Below are 16,234 nucleotides of genomic sequence, written 5' to 3'. Positions count from 1 at the left end.
ATCTTTGGTCCAGAACGTAAATTGAAAATAGGTAGTTCTTGAACAAGGATCAGGCGCTGGAAATTTTCTTTAAGGCGTGGATTATTTTGACATCCTATCTCTTGGGCAGAAGGATGTTCTAATTGCAGGGCAGAGTAAGTACACGTGTTCAATACTCTGTGAGCCAGGTTGACACGAGCGATACTGCCGATAACATAGGTCTGTCCAATTTGAAGTTGTCATTCTCTGCTGGTATATTGAAATGACTATGTACTTTGGCACTTATGTACATTCTGCGGCTACCTAGAGTAGGTGGTTCTGTACATTATAAGATTCAGCTTTTTCATCAAGATAATCTCGGACCACATCACATGTCAGCGTGGGAAAAAAAAGTGACAAGCAAGGTGAAACGCCAACACACGTTGCAAACCGGGGCAGGCCGCTCCAATGCCTACGAACTATCTTCCCCCGAATCTACGTCCACAACAAGGTGTCTGAAGTCGACTATCAAATCACCGTCTTCCTTTGAGGGCTTCGCAGCATATGTGCCGATCCAGCAGTCTTGGGTCTTTTCATCCTCAAATGCCCACGTAACCTCTCTGATGGGGCTCCGCTGGACGCCCTCCATTAAATAGATCCACAGACTGTTATCCTGCTCCCTCACCATTTCAATAGTCGCGGCAGGCCCGCCGGTCGGGACCGGAAACAGACTCCAGTCGGCCCACATGTCTTTCGCAACCGTGCTGACGTGCGGTTTGTCGTGTGTGAACTCGATGCCGGTCTTTATCCATTTTTGGCCACCGTCCGCACCATTGATGACGAGAATGAGTCCTCCTTGGTCGTATGTCGATTTCCAGTGCGCGGTGATGGCTACACGCGCACGCTTGAATGCGGTCAACGGGATGCACTTATACAGAATGGGCGCATTGAAACGGAGCGTTGAAGGCGGTTTTGCCCAGATGTCAGTGGACGGAGAGGCCTTTATCGAGAACTCATGTGGAATCTTCCCCTCATATGGAACCTTCTCTATCGTGTTTGCGAATGTGAAACCGGACATGGTGGCCACAGATTCTGCCAGCTAACTAGATACTATGTAAGTAAAGGTGTAAGGGGGTAAGAGCGTTTCAAACTGACCGCCAAGGTTTCCGGAGCTGGCCAAAAATGGAACCCTTGTACAGAGGATACAATAGTACGGTTAGAAGTATAAAGGTGCGAGTTCAAAGTATATGAGGCGAAAGCTCGAGGCAAAATGTTACGAGTGGGAGAGCAAAGAGCGGGAGTATCTACGTCAGCATAACGTTCTTCAAAAGCTTCGCCGTCCGTCAACCTTGGGAGAGACACGGCTCCAAACCTCCCACAAAGGTGGGGTAGCATCGCGGAGGCGTCTCCGGAGACTTCGTCCCATCATGCTATGCGAGATTCGGGATCCGCAAATCTCAGGATCGATATGTCAGACTACCTTGCGGTAGTGCCTCCGGGTAGGGTCCACTGCGGCTCATGCCCGTTGTTGACGAGATCGAGAGCCTGGAATACCGAACAGTGAACGTCGCGGAGGAGGGGCTGAACTCCCGTAATCGGGATAGAAGGGTCGAGACCTCTTGTGTCTCAAGAGACGCACGGTGTATGGATCTAGGAAGTATTTCCTTAAACGGGATGTTGGAGGTCTGGGCAAGCCCCAGGTCTTGGCGCTCTTGGCAAACCTGCTGACATAATAATCTCAGAATCTGGAGATGACGCGTGTTGCGGAGGGCGCAGTGCGCAGTAAGTCGATGGTTTATCTTGTGGCGCTTTGCATGCGCAAATGTTGTAGACGATACGACTAATAGACCATTTTCATACCTTGATCCATGACTCTCCACGAGTTCCACTATGTCTGTGCGACTCCTCCATCCCGACGAGTATGAGCTTGTGACGCGCTCGTCTCTCGAATCCCAGGAGAGCTTTAATCTTGATGAAGCCGACTTCGAGTCTCAAACCCACAACAAGCCCAATTTCCTGCGCCGTGGGCCGTCCTCACTGCTGTCCCGTTTCCTTTCCCTTCCTTTTGCTGGATACCGTCTCCTCAAAGGCTCCTCAGTAGCGCCTCTCCGATCCAGGAGAAAGCGAGCTTCCTGCCATCGTCGCCGGATATGCTTCTGCCTACATGTCTCGGTGGGGGTTATTGTTGCCATCACTGTTCTCACATTCCTATTCTGGCCTTCGTATACCCGATTACCCCCGCACTATGAGGCCCTTCGGAGATCGGTATTGCAGTCGAAAGAGCCTGGCAGAGGCAACCCCCGAAACGAGAAGGTATTCATTGCTGCCAGTCTCTATGACCGGGGAGGAGACATTGCAGGAGGGCAATGGGGTAGAGATGTCCTCGAACTGATTGAGCTTCTCGGGGAGGAGAACGTGTTCCTAAGTGTCTATGAGAACGACAGTGGGACGAAAGGGGAGAGCGCCCTTCGTGAGTTCGAGCAGCAAGTGAAATGCAACAAGTCCGTTGTGTTTGAGGAACATCTGGACTTGGCCGACGTTCCTGCTGTCTCTCTCCCTGATGGGTCCAAACGTGTCAAGCGCATTGCATATCTGGCTGAGGTCCGGAATCGAGCGTTACGACCCCTTGACGAACATAGCGATATACGATATGACAAGCTTCTTTACCTGAATGACGTTGTTTTTGATCCGATAGAAGCTCTGCAGCTTCTGTTCTCCACCAATGCTTCCGAAGATGGAGTTGCTCGATACCGGGCCGCTTGCTCCGTCGACTTTATCAATGCCTTCAAGTTTTACGATACATTTGCGACGCGAGACTTGCAAGGATACAGTATGGGTGTTCCTTTCTATCCTTGGTTCACAACTGCTGGGAATGGTGAAAGTCGGAAAGATGTGCTGGACGGGAAGGATGCCGTTCGTGTGCGCAGCTGTTGGGGTGGAATGGTGGCATTCGATGCAACATACTTTCAAAGCCCAGAGAGGCCATCAACGATCCATGGTCGTCAAGAAATAACAACCGAAAAGAGTGATCTTATAACTAGCAGGTATACAGAAAATCGCCTTCCAGTTCGTTTCCGCGCAGAGCGAGACCTCTTCTGGGATGCGTCTGAGTGCTGTCTCATCCACGCGGATATCCAAGACTCTCCGTCCAATGTCGACGAGATTTCGGACACTGGTATTTATATGAATCCGTTCGTTCGCGTCGCATATGATGGCTCAACGCTGTCTTGGCTCTGGACAACTCGCCGTTTCGAGAAGCTGTACTCTCCGATCCATAATATTGTTAATCATCTCGCGGGATTGCCTCGGTACAATCCCCGTCGAGAAGAAGTTCCTGGCCAGGAGGTAGAGGAAAAGGTCTGGGTTCCCGACGGAGAGAAGAGCGGCGGGGGCTCCTTCTTAACAATCAAGCGAGTTGCAGGTAACAGTGGCTTTTGTGGACGTCGAGGTCTTGAGGTCCTTGTTAAGGATCGGAAGCCAGGACAGAAGGGGTGGGAATCGCTCCCTGTACCTACGAGCTAGGATTTTTGACATGGGATTTGGCGGATACACCTGAGTCCGTCGTAAAACTGGGTCCAGGAGTAATTGGAGTTTCCTATTTTGATATGATACCACATGCTTGAAACAATGCCATTGGGAGAAAACATACTGTATATAATATTGTTCATGTTTGGATTTCTTTTGAATACCCAAGTTCTCTCTAGGCTCAAATTGCGTTCAGTCTCTAGAATGCTTCAAAGACCCAGCTTGGCGGGTCTTCCAGCCACCAAGGATCCACTAATTGGCAAACACTGGTGTTTGCCCCTATTTTTCATATCCGTTGTCTGTTTTCCCATGCGATGGCTTTTGCCTTCATCTTAGGATGGATCCGCCCTCGTTTAAAGGCAAATAGACTTTCTCATTTGCTCGTTTATTCTTTCTCCGTATTCCATATTGCTCCTTCTTTACAGGACCAATAAACTACACCAAACGTGTAATCTGCAATGCTAATTTCCACCTCTATCAAGCAACATAATCAGTGCAAATTCCACCGCTGGATTATACTGCACAATAGGGACAGGGCATGCCGGACACGTGAGGTGAATTCATCAACAGCCCCTAAGTGAGCTATCATTTATTGGCTGTTATCAGACTGGCGACATCCATCTGTCTCGCTTGCAGGACGACAGATACCTGGCTTCTTTTCCACTGAGTCGTCTCTAGGTTTCTCTGTCCTCTTTCTTTCACCTTCCCTGTCCACCTTGACATCTGGGGTTGAACCTTCAAAGACTCTTCATCTGCTTCTAGACTGTTTCAACTCTTTCTTTCTAGATCTAGGCTGTCTCAAGCTGCTTTTGTCTTGGGGACAAGTTCGACTCTTTTTTCCACCAGCGGCTTCCAAGATGTCCCCTAAATTGACGTGTGAATACTCTAATGCTGTCTTCCCGCAACGCTACAATGGGAATATACCAGGTAGTCTGGCTGAGCGTGAGCACACTGCAGATGTCATCCAGGATGTCTTATTGCAGTTTGCAGAGAATTCCGTCTACACACTTGCAGACAGCAGACATGCCCCATCGAGAACTCAGCGTGAGCGGAAGGCAGTGAAGGCCGCCCCGGTAGGCTCTCTTTCCGGCTTCTATTTCTTCCGGCTTCCACTCTGTCTTTAGATGATGAACGCGGATAGCACAACAACACGTCAATTCTTTCCTTCCTTCCCTGTGCTCCTCGTCCTATTTTGAGACTAATTCACAGCCTCCTCCAGAGTGTTGTCGACAAGTCACGCTTCAGACGAGAGAAAACCCAGACGCCTTTCACTTCCCGCAGCAACGGATCTTCTCAGAGCACCACTCCTACAAAGACTCAGAATTCTCATCTCTCATCCAGCAAGAGCACATCTCCATCTCTTGGCTCAGAACGCGGGGAAAACATGGCTCAGCACAGGAATGTTGATGACACGGCCGCCTTCATGGCAGCATTTCGCAGCCGTCGACAGAGTTCGATGGCTAACATTCCTGCCTCGACTCCGGCCAAGAAAGTCAACGACTCGGGCGTCTCCGAGGTTGTTAATGAGTCCCCGGTCGTCAAGCCTGTTGTTACTCCAGTTCTTAAACCTAAGGATGACAACTCCTACAGTATGAGCCCCCTTTTTTATCATCTTAGGGTTACGAAAATTAACTGACAACACTGTCACCCTAGTTGAGCCGATGAGCATCACCCTGAACTCCTCGAACTCTGAAACCAGCCAGAAGAAGAAGAGACAGCGCTCTTCTAGCGGTTCATGGCTGGCTAATTCCAAGTGGGCTCTTCCTGAGGCTTCGTCTGATCGCTCTGCAGTTACTTCCAAAGATCCGGTCTCAACTGCTACCACCATTGATGCCATGCAGGCTGGCGGTCCCAACACTACCAACGATACTGAGGAGGCCTCTAAATCTGAGAAGGCCCCTGAGGCTAAATTGCCTACTGCCTCCGCAGCCGTTGAGGAGAACCGCGAGCATACTACTGTCTTAACGTCCTGGGGTACTTCAAACACACGCGACAAGCCAGGTATAGTACAATATCCTAAGTTCTACAGATACTCATGATGCTAACGTTGTCACTTCCGCAGCCGTCGAGGAAGAGGACCGTGAACACCAGACAATCTTCAGCTCATGGGGTACACCTGCCCGTCGTGACAAGCCAGGTACGATTGTCCCTGCCTCTACAACATCCCTTCTGATGCTAACATTATCACTATCTGCAGCTGCGCAGGTTAGGCGCATCGTCCTCCGTGACTTGCCCCCTAGCTGGAACACACCAAGCAAGGTCCTTTCGCTGATCTACGGCGGTGCCATCGAAAACGTCTCTGTCACCCCTTCCGGAAACACCGCTCACGTACACTTCTGCAGTGCAGAGGCATGCAAGACATACTATGACAAGTATCCCAATGGCATTGTACTTAGCAAGGATGCGAAGCAGGTCGTCTTCGTTGACATAGGCAAGGATGTGGATGTTATCAGCTCTCAGCTCAGCATCAGCCTTGGAATGGGCGCTACTCGTGTTGTTCGTGCTGTCGGTGTTAACATGCACATCAGCATGGATGACCTCTTCAAGGTCGCCTCTAATAGTCACCGAAGGGTCGAGAAGATCCTTGACTCCTATGGTCCTGGAGAGGTAAGACGATACTCACATTACCCTCCTCACAGATAACAACATGAACATTCAATGAAAATGTGTTAGCTAACGCTCAATTCTCAGTCCCGTATCGTTCATATCCGTTTCTGTTCCATCGAGGACGCAGTGCGCTTCCGGTCTGTCCTTGTCCGTGACGAGAACTGGGAACACTGCAACATCAACTTTGCTCCGGACCCGTAAGTGTCTATTTTTATTATTTTGACCTGTGACAGCTGAACATATCAAATGCTGACTTTGACACTTTCGCGATACAGATGCGAAAAGGCGACTGGTATCCATTTCGATTAGATTTTCATCTCCCAAACTCTATCGCAGCCGGTGGTATCTTCGATTATTTCTAACTTTTTTTCCAAACCGTTATCGGTGACATACGACGTGAACATGCACAGAAAAGGGATAGACTAGCGGATGACAGATTGGCGGAGGAACAAAACAGCTTTCGATAACCAAATGGTGGTAATTTTTCTATTTCTGGTTTGCTTTTATCATCCTATTTCCCTCTAAAAGAAAAGAAATCAAAAACAAGAAAAAGAAAAACAAATATCTAGTTGTAATAGGTGATGAGATTAGGGAATTGTTCAGATTGCAGACTGCAGAGACGCTGAATGTACTCTAATACAGGCACGAATGACTGATTCACAGACTGGAGACCGGAGAATGCAATCTTTGATCAACTGAAACCAGGAAGCCAAAAATTGCTTGAATTTACCATTCAGTGACAGTAATTGCGCAAGAACATACCATTTGCTAGGTAGGTTAAGCCTAGACTAGCCATTACCCGATATATGAGTAGTACTGCAGTCGATTAATCTCTAGAAACTTTTTCGCAGCCTATCTAGCTATTAACCTAGGTATCTAGATACCAACTACTCAACACCGCTCATGAGCTAGCTCTATCTATCTCAGATTGGCCCAGCTACCTAAGCTTTCTAAAGAAACCTACCCCGTCCCTAACGATAAAGCTTAGAAGCAGAATTTAACTTTGACCCTGCAGTAAATTCACCTCCAGGACACCTGTACCTACAGTAAGTAAAAGACAAAGAGAAACAAAATAAAATAGAAGAATCACAAATGTAACAGATTACCTCATTGAAAACCAATCAAAAACAATAAAAGAAATAAAGAGAAAGAAATAAAGTTTTGTGGAAGTTTGGCATGAATAAACTTGTCTGGGTGGATGCGAATACCTACCACTCTAAATGGAAGGTAGTATTTTACATTTTCTGCATAAGGTTTCGTTCGTTCTAATCCATCTTCCCCGAGCCGCTTCTTACCTAGGTACCTACTTAATTTAAATTTATATTTATTTGTCACTGTTTTAGGTACTTAGCTTGGCTTGGCTTAGCTTGAAGTGCACTTAGTAGGTATGTGCTTCGTATGTACGTACGTATGGTTTCTGGCTATGGCTATGTGCTCAGGCCTTTTTTGCCGCTCAGACATTTATTTCATTTCGATGGGATAATGGATTCATGCGGAAGAATGAATGAGGGTAAATAAGATACAATGCATACATACTACTATGCAAACTAAGAGGCATCTCTGCATGCAATTGAGTGGAGCCGGCATTGTCCTTTTTCTTTATCTCCACCGTTTTTGTCGACTACAAGCATGAATATGCGTGTACCTGTGCCTATTTCCCAATCCATAGGTGGTTAGATTAAGCCTTTTCTTTTTTCTTTCCTTTCATCACCTATCCTGCACGTACGTACATACCTACCTAATCCTGCATGGAACTAAGGGCACCATGGAATTACCAATGCTCGCCTATTAACCGCGCAAAAATGACGTATCAAAAAAAAATTAAAACAGCGAATAAGGTTCAAAGGTTATATAAGTAAGAATGGTTAGTTCCGCAGAGAGGAAAAAATAAGAACAGGACAGGATAGGACAGAGAGAGAGAAGACGGTGAAGACGATGCAAGGGAACCAACAAACGTACAAGGCAACTGTCAAAAAAGAAAAAGGCGAACTTACCGCCTTGAGCCCCGACCCATCTCTTGTCTAATGAGAAAAAACAGCGCACGAGGCCGAGTCAAGAGTCCCAAGGAAACGGTAAAGCAGAAAGCCGCTCTTGTCATTCATTATTTCATCACTGGTGGAAATTGGGCATGGTTCCATCTACTACTACTACTAACTAACTAATCCATACATCTCATATGATACCGCTCACACCCCATTAATCGCGCGGGTGCAAAAGTACCGTTGGAGGACCACAGAACCCTACCTACCGTTAACCAATCACATCAAAAGGCAAGGAAAAGGCCAAAACGAGGCAATGACTGCGTATAATTTCCAATATATGAAATTCGGACACTAATGGGGTTAGGTTGATGATCAACGAGAATGTCAAACAAAGCTCCCTCCCCCAGGGGTCCGGGTCCGGGGATACGTGCTCCGTATATAGATACCGGAATAAGCATCTGACATTTTACTAGAAATAGTAGAATTTGGGGTAGATCGGACCCTGAGGGCCATACGTACGGAAAGTATATACTCCATAACTGCGGATTCCCGCAAACGGGAAGAAAATGGGAAAATAAAACGGTAATAGGCAGCGCGTTTCTAGGGGTACATGATTGGGCTGGAGGGGCAGGCGTTAAGGATCCTCCCGGGGGATATGCGGTTTCTAGAATATATGATAGGCGTAGGCGCCTGAAGAATTAAGGGGCTGAGGGGGTCCAAGACACACGCATCCGTCGGCTAGAGTTTTCGACTGCATTTCATGGCGCAGCTACAACAGGGATCAGGAACAAAGAGAATGAACGAAGCAGGGTCAGGGTACGATGATTATTCGGCGCTCTTTCAAAGAAACTTCATTGCAGCAGGCAGGTGGGTGAGTTTTGTGGCTGGGTCCTATACGATCCACACTGTAAATACAGATCATGGGTAGCATACATGGCTAAGATAGGATAATTATACATAAACGCTATTTTGACTGTTGCCACATATGCGGGGATCTCCGGTATCGTGTAGCTCTAATAGTCAAGACACGAAGCTGAAGAAAGACATCAGTGAACAGAGTTCAGTACTCAGGACTTACAGATATCCCGCTTCTACGCGGATGCTCTTTGACAAGCACGCTATTCTCCTGCCTCCCCAAATGTATGGATACATTATTCCATTAGACTCCCTCAGAATGCAGGGTGAGATGTCATGGCAGATAATGCATCGCAGAGGACCTTCTAGTTGGCCGAAAAGCACCGAAATGTCGAACAAGATAGGCAATTTAAACGGTAATATCCCGGGCCAAGCCCTACCTGCATGCATAGTAGATACCGTGACTGTGCCACCCACTTTGATCGCGGCGTTTCAGGAGCCAGAGACCTGTTTTTGTGCTGCGGCACGGCATCTGTTTCTGCGGCGCAGCAACCACCCTCAGCTCCAGAACTCCTCCAAGGTGGGCCCTGCCAGTTGTCGGATTGTGAAGAATACGGAGTAGAGCCCCAGATGCAAGGCTATCTGTTGCGACCTTACCGTGTATGGATCGAGTAGGCCTTGCTCCGTGCGCAGCAGATTCGGGGTGGGGTTTCACGGAGCGCACCGGTACGGAGTACATCGGTGTATACTAAGAGAGGCCAGGGGCTTGGTCGTATTGTTAACTATACTTGCCGTCGCCGTGATGACGACTGAAGAAACTAGAGGACAATGAGTAAGCTCCGGCAACGATAATTAGCACTAGAAAAGCGAGGACGGACATCGGTGTTAAGAATCGTGTGCCTGTCCGACCCAGCGAGTACATAGTACTCCGTAGCCAACGAGCACCCTTCTCTCCGAAGCACATCATACAGTACAAATTATATAACTACGCATGAATGAAATTGGTACTGTTATAGATCTGCACATAGACGTCAGCAACTTCATGTTGTAGAAGAACGAAAAGACCGAGTTACCGGTGATTCAGAGCCACATCTTGGGGGTGGGGTATCATAAAAGCTAAACATGCAACGGCGCGGATCAGACAGGATAAATAATAATCCCGGAGATTCACCGTTAACAGCTTTAGGAGTCGATCGGTGACCGACTCTATATTGGGTTCAGTGCAGAGTCAATATGCAAGTATGCACGGTACTCAGCAGCATATTACCGCGTAAATGGCATACATTGCTCAATTTTCCGGTTGCTGGATAGACGCGATTAGCGTATGGACAATCTGTACGCGGTTCTTGGCGTCGAAGAGGATCGTCTTACGACATTCCACGATTCGAAAAAGGGTAGCAATGCAGTGTGGCGTGCATTAGTGTAGATAGGAGAGCAAGTCAGTATCAAGACATGAGGTCGGGTTCTATTTAAGCAACGGCCGACTAAGACTGAGGAAATTCTCATGATCATTGGAGATGGGAACCGTTGAGCCCAGCTAGAGCCTATGGACCGTTATTTCGTCCCCAAAGATTACTGCGTGTCAGTACTGTGGCGAAAGGAGAAGCAGGGGTGTATGTACTCGGTAACAGATCAAACCTATCCCACAGATAACGACTCGACGCGCGGGGTCCACAAGTCGTTATTTCACATCATCTATGACGGCGTCATGGTCGAGGTCGCATTTCGGGGAACTGCATCAGTCCGATGGTCAGGCGCCTTCCGGCAGTAGCGGACAATCAACCGACGAAATAGCACAGCTTAGTACCCTGTAGCCAGCGAGCATTGAAGAACGAAGCGCTTACTGAGACAGCAAACGCCGCAAGGTGCAGAAGTGTATCTGAATGCTTCTTTGACTCCAATCAAGGGCACTGAGCACTGACTTTAGGGCTGTGCGCATTGTTGCCTCATCCCGCTCTCCGTTGAGCGCCAACAATGACGACTAGCAATACGGAGTACAATGTCAGCACCGACCGATGTTCTGGGAATGAACTTACTGGCTACTAGCCATTACCTTGTACCGTCTCCAGCAGTGGCAAACAGAAGAGTCTGTCAGCACAAGCTTAGGCCGATCTGGGCATTCTGAAGCACTTTTCGTATTTAGGCTGGACAACGTATAATTGTGCATTCACCTACAGATGGAAATGTCCCAGGATGGGATTCCTGTATTTGTTAGTAGCCGGATGATCGAGTTAGACTAATTACCTACCTGTACGCAGTACTGCGTAGATAGCGACAGGATGGTCCTAGTTCGTAACGGTACTGTTTGATACACGATCAAGACAGTACATCAGGAACTGGAGGGATGGCGGCTTTGTACGCCGTATCATTTTAAGGGGCGCTCAGAGACAGAGATACCTGAGGACTAAAGTAGTGTAGTCTTTGGATGACGCTGAGAGAAGCCGTGAGGCGATGCAAACGGCGCAGTTCGGTGACGAGTCTCGGACACTGACTGGTCACATGACTCAACGCGACTGCGGGCGACGGCCCTGAGCAGAGCATGTATGTGCTATTAATATGTACTCAGCCGTTGCAGATAGCTGCAGGTGCGGTGATACAGCCTCTGAGTCCCTGATATTGCTTGCGTGCTGAACAAGTAAACCTGTTGACTGAATTAGTGCATCGCAATTCAATGTATTACAAAGTTCCCTCTGGTATACTTGTCAATGGACCTGAAACCAAGCTTCCCAAGCAGATTGGCCTTGGTTTATCTTAGTAGGTAGCTCTTGGCTGTCCAGGATGTACTACATTACACGTAATGCAACTACAGGGGTACCGGGTTATATGAGACATTGTACTGTACACACTCCATGGTAGGGTTGAGGCCTATGCTCTAGGACTCTAGGATGTGCTGTGTACTTCCTGCTTAGTACTTTAAAGCGCCAAGTCAGTAGCTATATTTCCAGCATCTGAAAGACACTAAATGATAATAATAGTGCGCAGTCAGGACGCTCTATCAAACTGGCTGCTGCGTATGTCAACTTCGTAGCTGGAAACGCACCGAGGCCAGGCGTGCTGCCTTACATTTCTCCTTTCGTCCAAGCATCAAAAGGTTACGCAGTCAAATTATGCTCCAGCATATTATCACGCATATTTCGATGGGAGGTTTCATGTGCAGACCGTTGGGCAGCTGAGCCCTGTTCGATTCTGCCCCGCACACGGTTAATTGTTGGGAGTATTGATCAAATTCACAAAGACATATCCAGTAGATGCCAACCAGATCTGTAGGTCAAAAAAAAGCAATGCAGACTGTTAATTAGATATATATCGGTAGAAAATTAGCAATCAGATGCCTTCAGGCGGCGTAGTTACAGGTTCGAAGCCGGAGTACGTACTGGAATACAGTATGTACCGTACAGTACCGGAAAAGGATAGTGGGTAGCTGGATGTCCGTACCGAACCGCGTAAGAATAATACGATACAAAAGCCAAGGGGCCGGATGCCCTAATCCGGCACACGGAGCCGCGAGCCGGAACCCATCGACTTCTCCTCCACCGCAAGTGTTAGCACATCCCGACTCTTCGGATCCTCTAGGCGTGGAGAGGAATCATCTCGGAGATGCAGCTGCAGACAGTGCATTGGACTCCAGGGATTAGCATGCCCCAGCAGATCCTCCCCTCCCCTCTCTCGGTTATGCCCCTAAACTGACCGTTCAGCAGTTCATTTCCAGCACATCCAGCTATCATGCAGAGATGTGTTGGCATTCCTGGCCTCTTCAGACTTGTCGCGCGGCAGACAGGTCCTGGTCCGGCCTGATCATCAGCCGTCGGGGGCCTTCTGTCACACAGCCTGTCCATCGCCTCTTCCTGCATGAAAGACCGAGAATTTTAGTATATTGTTCCTATTTGTCTCACAGTCCCAATACTACGGTTCGCACGCAGAGCCACAGAAGGACGGATCCAATGGACGCTCCCCCATTCCACCAGCGGTGTTGGGTCTTTTTTTCTGCTCATCTTGCTATCGACCCCTCCTAACCACTCCAATCAGTCTTCAAGAGATGATGGAGAAGCGTCGGTGAGAGGAGTAAGTGGAAAAGAACAGTGCATGAATCGCTCCCTCGATCCCCGTCTTTATTCTTCTGTAGTCCGTTTGCCTTTTGTCAGACTCACATATGATCCTCCCCCCATGCCAAGTGACTGCGGTTGCCAGTCACTAGTGCCCCCCAGCCCCCTTGTCATTCTCTGGGCATAGGCCGAGTTCCGATCAAATCCTATGCTCGCTTCCAAATCATCAGCCAGGTATCTGGGAAACGACTGGTTTTCCGGGCTCCTTATGCAGCAAAGCACTGCTTCAAAACAGGGTCGCTCCACAATAATAATCTGGCTTCTTTAGAATTGATGCTGCCGCCGGCATCAGGGTCAAGCCCTGCTGCGGCTTTGCGTCTGTTGATCCTTCCATGCAGCCCTTCGAGGTTTATCGGCGAGGCAAATTTGTCAACCCATTTGACTGGCTGTTGACAATGTGATACGCCGCACCGTTCCGTCCCCACCCCGCGGTCGTCAATTCTGTTTTGTGGATTTCATACTGCAAAATACAGTGGACTGTTTGATTTATGCATCTTCCTCTTGCTGTTATCTTTCCTTACATTAGTGCTTCCTGTGAATAAGGTTGTGGCACCATACCTATGCACTTGTGATATGTGCAATCCTTGAGTTGTTTGCTAGAGAAATGGAAGGGTATTTTTGGAGAGTAAGCGTCTGGGGTTGCTTTGGGCCTGATTCTTTGGGAACGCTTATGCCTATGGTCAATGCTGTATGACGGGATCGCCTAGCGGAGGGTCCGTTCGCCAGCAGCGTGGCATAGTTCTCGCTTCATGGTTCCAAAGTAGCGCCGACCCATTGAGCTTGTCATTCTTGCCGCGAAGTCTATCAGACACTATTGCTCTGCAGCCACGAGGGGATGGTCGGTTAAAGAGAGACGTTTTGGGGGCGGTACCTCTTCCATTGGAGCCATCTGGGTCCCATATATCCCGTTGCATCTACGGGAAAATCACCGTATGTCATCGGTCTAATACTAAACAGCCTGTCTCGTAACTCTGGGACTGCCTCGATCTCTCTCCTGTCCGCCACCATCAACCTCTTCGCTTTACAGCTGGTCGAATGAAGTCCTTCCCTTGGATTGTTCTGGTATTTCAAATTAGGGCTGTGCTGCATTCTTGGCTCGTCAGATCCAATATCTCGCAAAAGGTTGTGTACTTTGTGCAGTATCCTTACATTACATAGCGCTACCATAGTGCTGCGATCTCTGTAAGGTTTGAGTCAAAGATCAAAGGAACCCCAGGACACCCCTGGTTAGCGCGCGTCAGAAAATTGAGAGGAACCATTAGCAAACATCTGTTTATGTGCTTCCCAGGTCCCGCACTCTTCAAATACTGCACATATACAGCCATACACACATAAGAGGTTATCATCGAGGAGACCGCTCCTGTCTAGTCTGATTTAGTTTTTGGAAAGACATTAATACTGTACCTCAAGTTGGGTCTGCCATTTTTAACAACCAACGTTTACTTTGTTGCCGCTCACGGATAAGCCACGCTGAACACCCTAGTGCTTTCTACTCTGGAGACTCCCATTTGATTCTGTGTTTGCTTGAAGCGATATACAAGCGGGTGATCTTTTTCAGAAAACTGATATATTCGATCCCAAGATACAATCTACGCTGCTTCTGGCGACAAGGACCCCATACGAGTCACCTATCTCTGGTTAACTCCACTTGGAAAGACATTCTGAAGCTTTTCGCAGTGGAATCTATCTGTATCCACAGACTGACCGTATCACGTCCAACCGCCTTGCTATTGTTTCCTGCTCGATTCGAAGACCAAATCCTCTAGCCACTTGCGACCGTCGGACTGTCATTTCAAGATTCAGATTAAGTACAGGTCGACAGTCAACATTCTGGTGATGCAATTAACGGAAGGAGCATCCGAGCCTGTCTTGCCTTTTCGCCTGAAGATAGAAATCAAGGAAGAGTCATCACAGTCTCGTCACCCGTCTTTACCTTCTCTTCCGAAGATGGAATTAAAGAAAGAAACACCAGAGTCTGCTTTGGCTTTTCGTCCGAAGATAGAATTTAGGGAGGAGCCATCAGAGTATCATCTCCCTCCTTTGCCTTCTCCTCCGATCACAGAACCCAAAGAAGCGACACCAGCCTCTTGTCACTCGTCTCTGCCTTCTCAACTGAGTCGGATGTCCATTGGCGCGCTTCTGAACCCTAAGGGAAGCGACGAAAGCGAATCCAAACCACAGACACTCGCACTGCAGTATTACGGACGATATCCTCCAAGCCCTTACGGCCATCACCACACTCAGTATCAGGAACCCCACTATTATCCGGAGAAATTGTTGATGCTACACAACAAGCAGTCTGGTTTAACATACCGAACTGGATCCGCACATTCCTCTCCTGGACCGTACAGGTGCCAACGCTTCAACTCCGTCTCCAGCAACTCGACCACTGTCTCCGAACGTCGCCGCCCACCACGACCCAAATACGAAGAAGAAGAGATGTACTTCATATGGTACCACCGCGTTGACCTCAGTCAAGAGTGGAAGGAGGTACGAGAGAGCTTCAACAAACAGTTCCCCACCCGTCAACGACGCGGTTTTCAGGGCATCCAGTGCAAATTCTACCGTTTCATCAAGGAAAAGAAGTGCCCGACACTGCGAGAACAGAGGCGGATGCGCGACGGCGAGTTCATTGCCCGAAACGGGTCCAAGTATTCTGAGACCTTGCCGAGGTTTGGTGTTGTCCAGTGGATGGGGATGTGGTACCCATGGATGAGGGAGAGTAAAGCACAAGTTCTCAGCCGACATGCCGCAGCTAGATCCGCCAGATTATGATTATTCTCGCTGTCTATGTTGTGTTGATCAGCGTTGTCTTGTTATCCACAAACCCTTTTGATACTGCTTCTGTTACGTCGATGACCTCTTGGCGAGATTTATAGCTCCTATGACTCTTCCTTTCACATATCTAATGAATATTCTCATAACTGTGTTGCTTAATTGTGTGTATGGGCGGACATACTGTCTTTAGCTATTCATGTTGAGTTTTTTTTTTTTTTTTTACCTCGTTGCCTCCAGACCACTGTGGTGGGTGGGAGCGCACCAGTTCCGGGCATCCATTGACTTTACGGCTCTCAGACAGTCTCTTTTTGCCTGTACTGTATAATTTTTCAATTCTATTTGCAGTTCTAGCTTTTTTAATCTTTGTCAAATGAGTGGCCAGAATAATCCCCATGATACTTACGTTTTTAAGCACATAGAGGATAG

General features: G+C 48.2%; 4 protein-coding genes across 4 annotated transcripts; 3 read left to right on the top strand and 1 right to left on the bottom strand.

Annotated features, from left to right (window-relative positions):
- Window positions 1-430: 430 nt before the first annotated feature.
- VTN00DRAFT_10009 (uncharacterized protein) lies at window positions 431-1,036 on the bottom strand (the record flags this gene model as incomplete). The annotated part of the gene is made up of 1 exon (XM_069426618.1): window positions 431-1,036. The coding sequence occupies one exon, from the start codon at window positions 1,034-1,036 to the stop codon at window positions 431-433; it is 606 nt and encodes a 201-aa protein (XP_069284608.1).
- An 812-nt stretch (window positions 1,037-1,848) lies between these two features.
- On the top strand, window positions 1,849-3,480 carry VTN00DRAFT_10008 (uncharacterized protein; the record flags this gene model as incomplete). Its single annotated transcript, XM_069426617.1, has 1 exon — window positions 1,849-3,480. One exon carries the CDS (start codon window positions 1,849-1,851, stop codon window positions 3,478-3,480), a length of 1,632 nt encoding a protein of 543 aa, XP_069284607.1.
- Window positions 3,481-4,340: 860 nt separating this feature from the next.
- Window positions 4,341-6,399, top strand: VTN00DRAFT_10007 (uncharacterized protein; the record flags this gene model as incomplete). The annotated part of the gene is made up of 7 exons (XM_069426616.1): window positions 4,341-4,556; window positions 4,703-5,072; window positions 5,137-5,484; window positions 5,546-5,620; window positions 5,681-6,090; window positions 6,175-6,287; window positions 6,366-6,399. The coding sequence occupies 7 exons, from the start codon at window positions 4,341-4,343 to the stop codon at window positions 6,397-6,399; spliced, it is 1,566 nt and encodes a 521-aa protein (XP_069284606.1).
- An 8,752-nt stretch (window positions 6,400-15,151) lies between these two features.
- Window positions 15,152-15,805, top strand: VTN00DRAFT_10006 (uncharacterized protein; the record flags this gene model as incomplete). Its single annotated transcript, XM_069426615.1, has 1 exon — window positions 15,152-15,805. The coding sequence occupies one exon, from the start codon at window positions 15,152-15,154 to the stop codon at window positions 15,803-15,805; it is 654 nt and encodes a 217-aa protein (XP_069284605.1).
- Between the last annotated feature and the right edge of the window lie 429 nt (window positions 15,806-16,234).

The sequence above is a fragment of the Thermoascus crustaceus genome, assembly GCF_041956765.1.
Source record: "Thermoascus crustaceus strain CBS 181.67 unplaced genomic scaffold VTN00scaffold_8, whole genome shotgun sequence".
NCBI classification, from domain to species: domain Eukaryota; kingdom Fungi; phylum Ascomycota; class Eurotiomycetes; order Eurotiales; family Thermoascaceae; genus Thermoascus; species Thermoascus crustaceus.
This window is presented reverse-complemented; position numbering and strand designations above follow the sequence as displayed.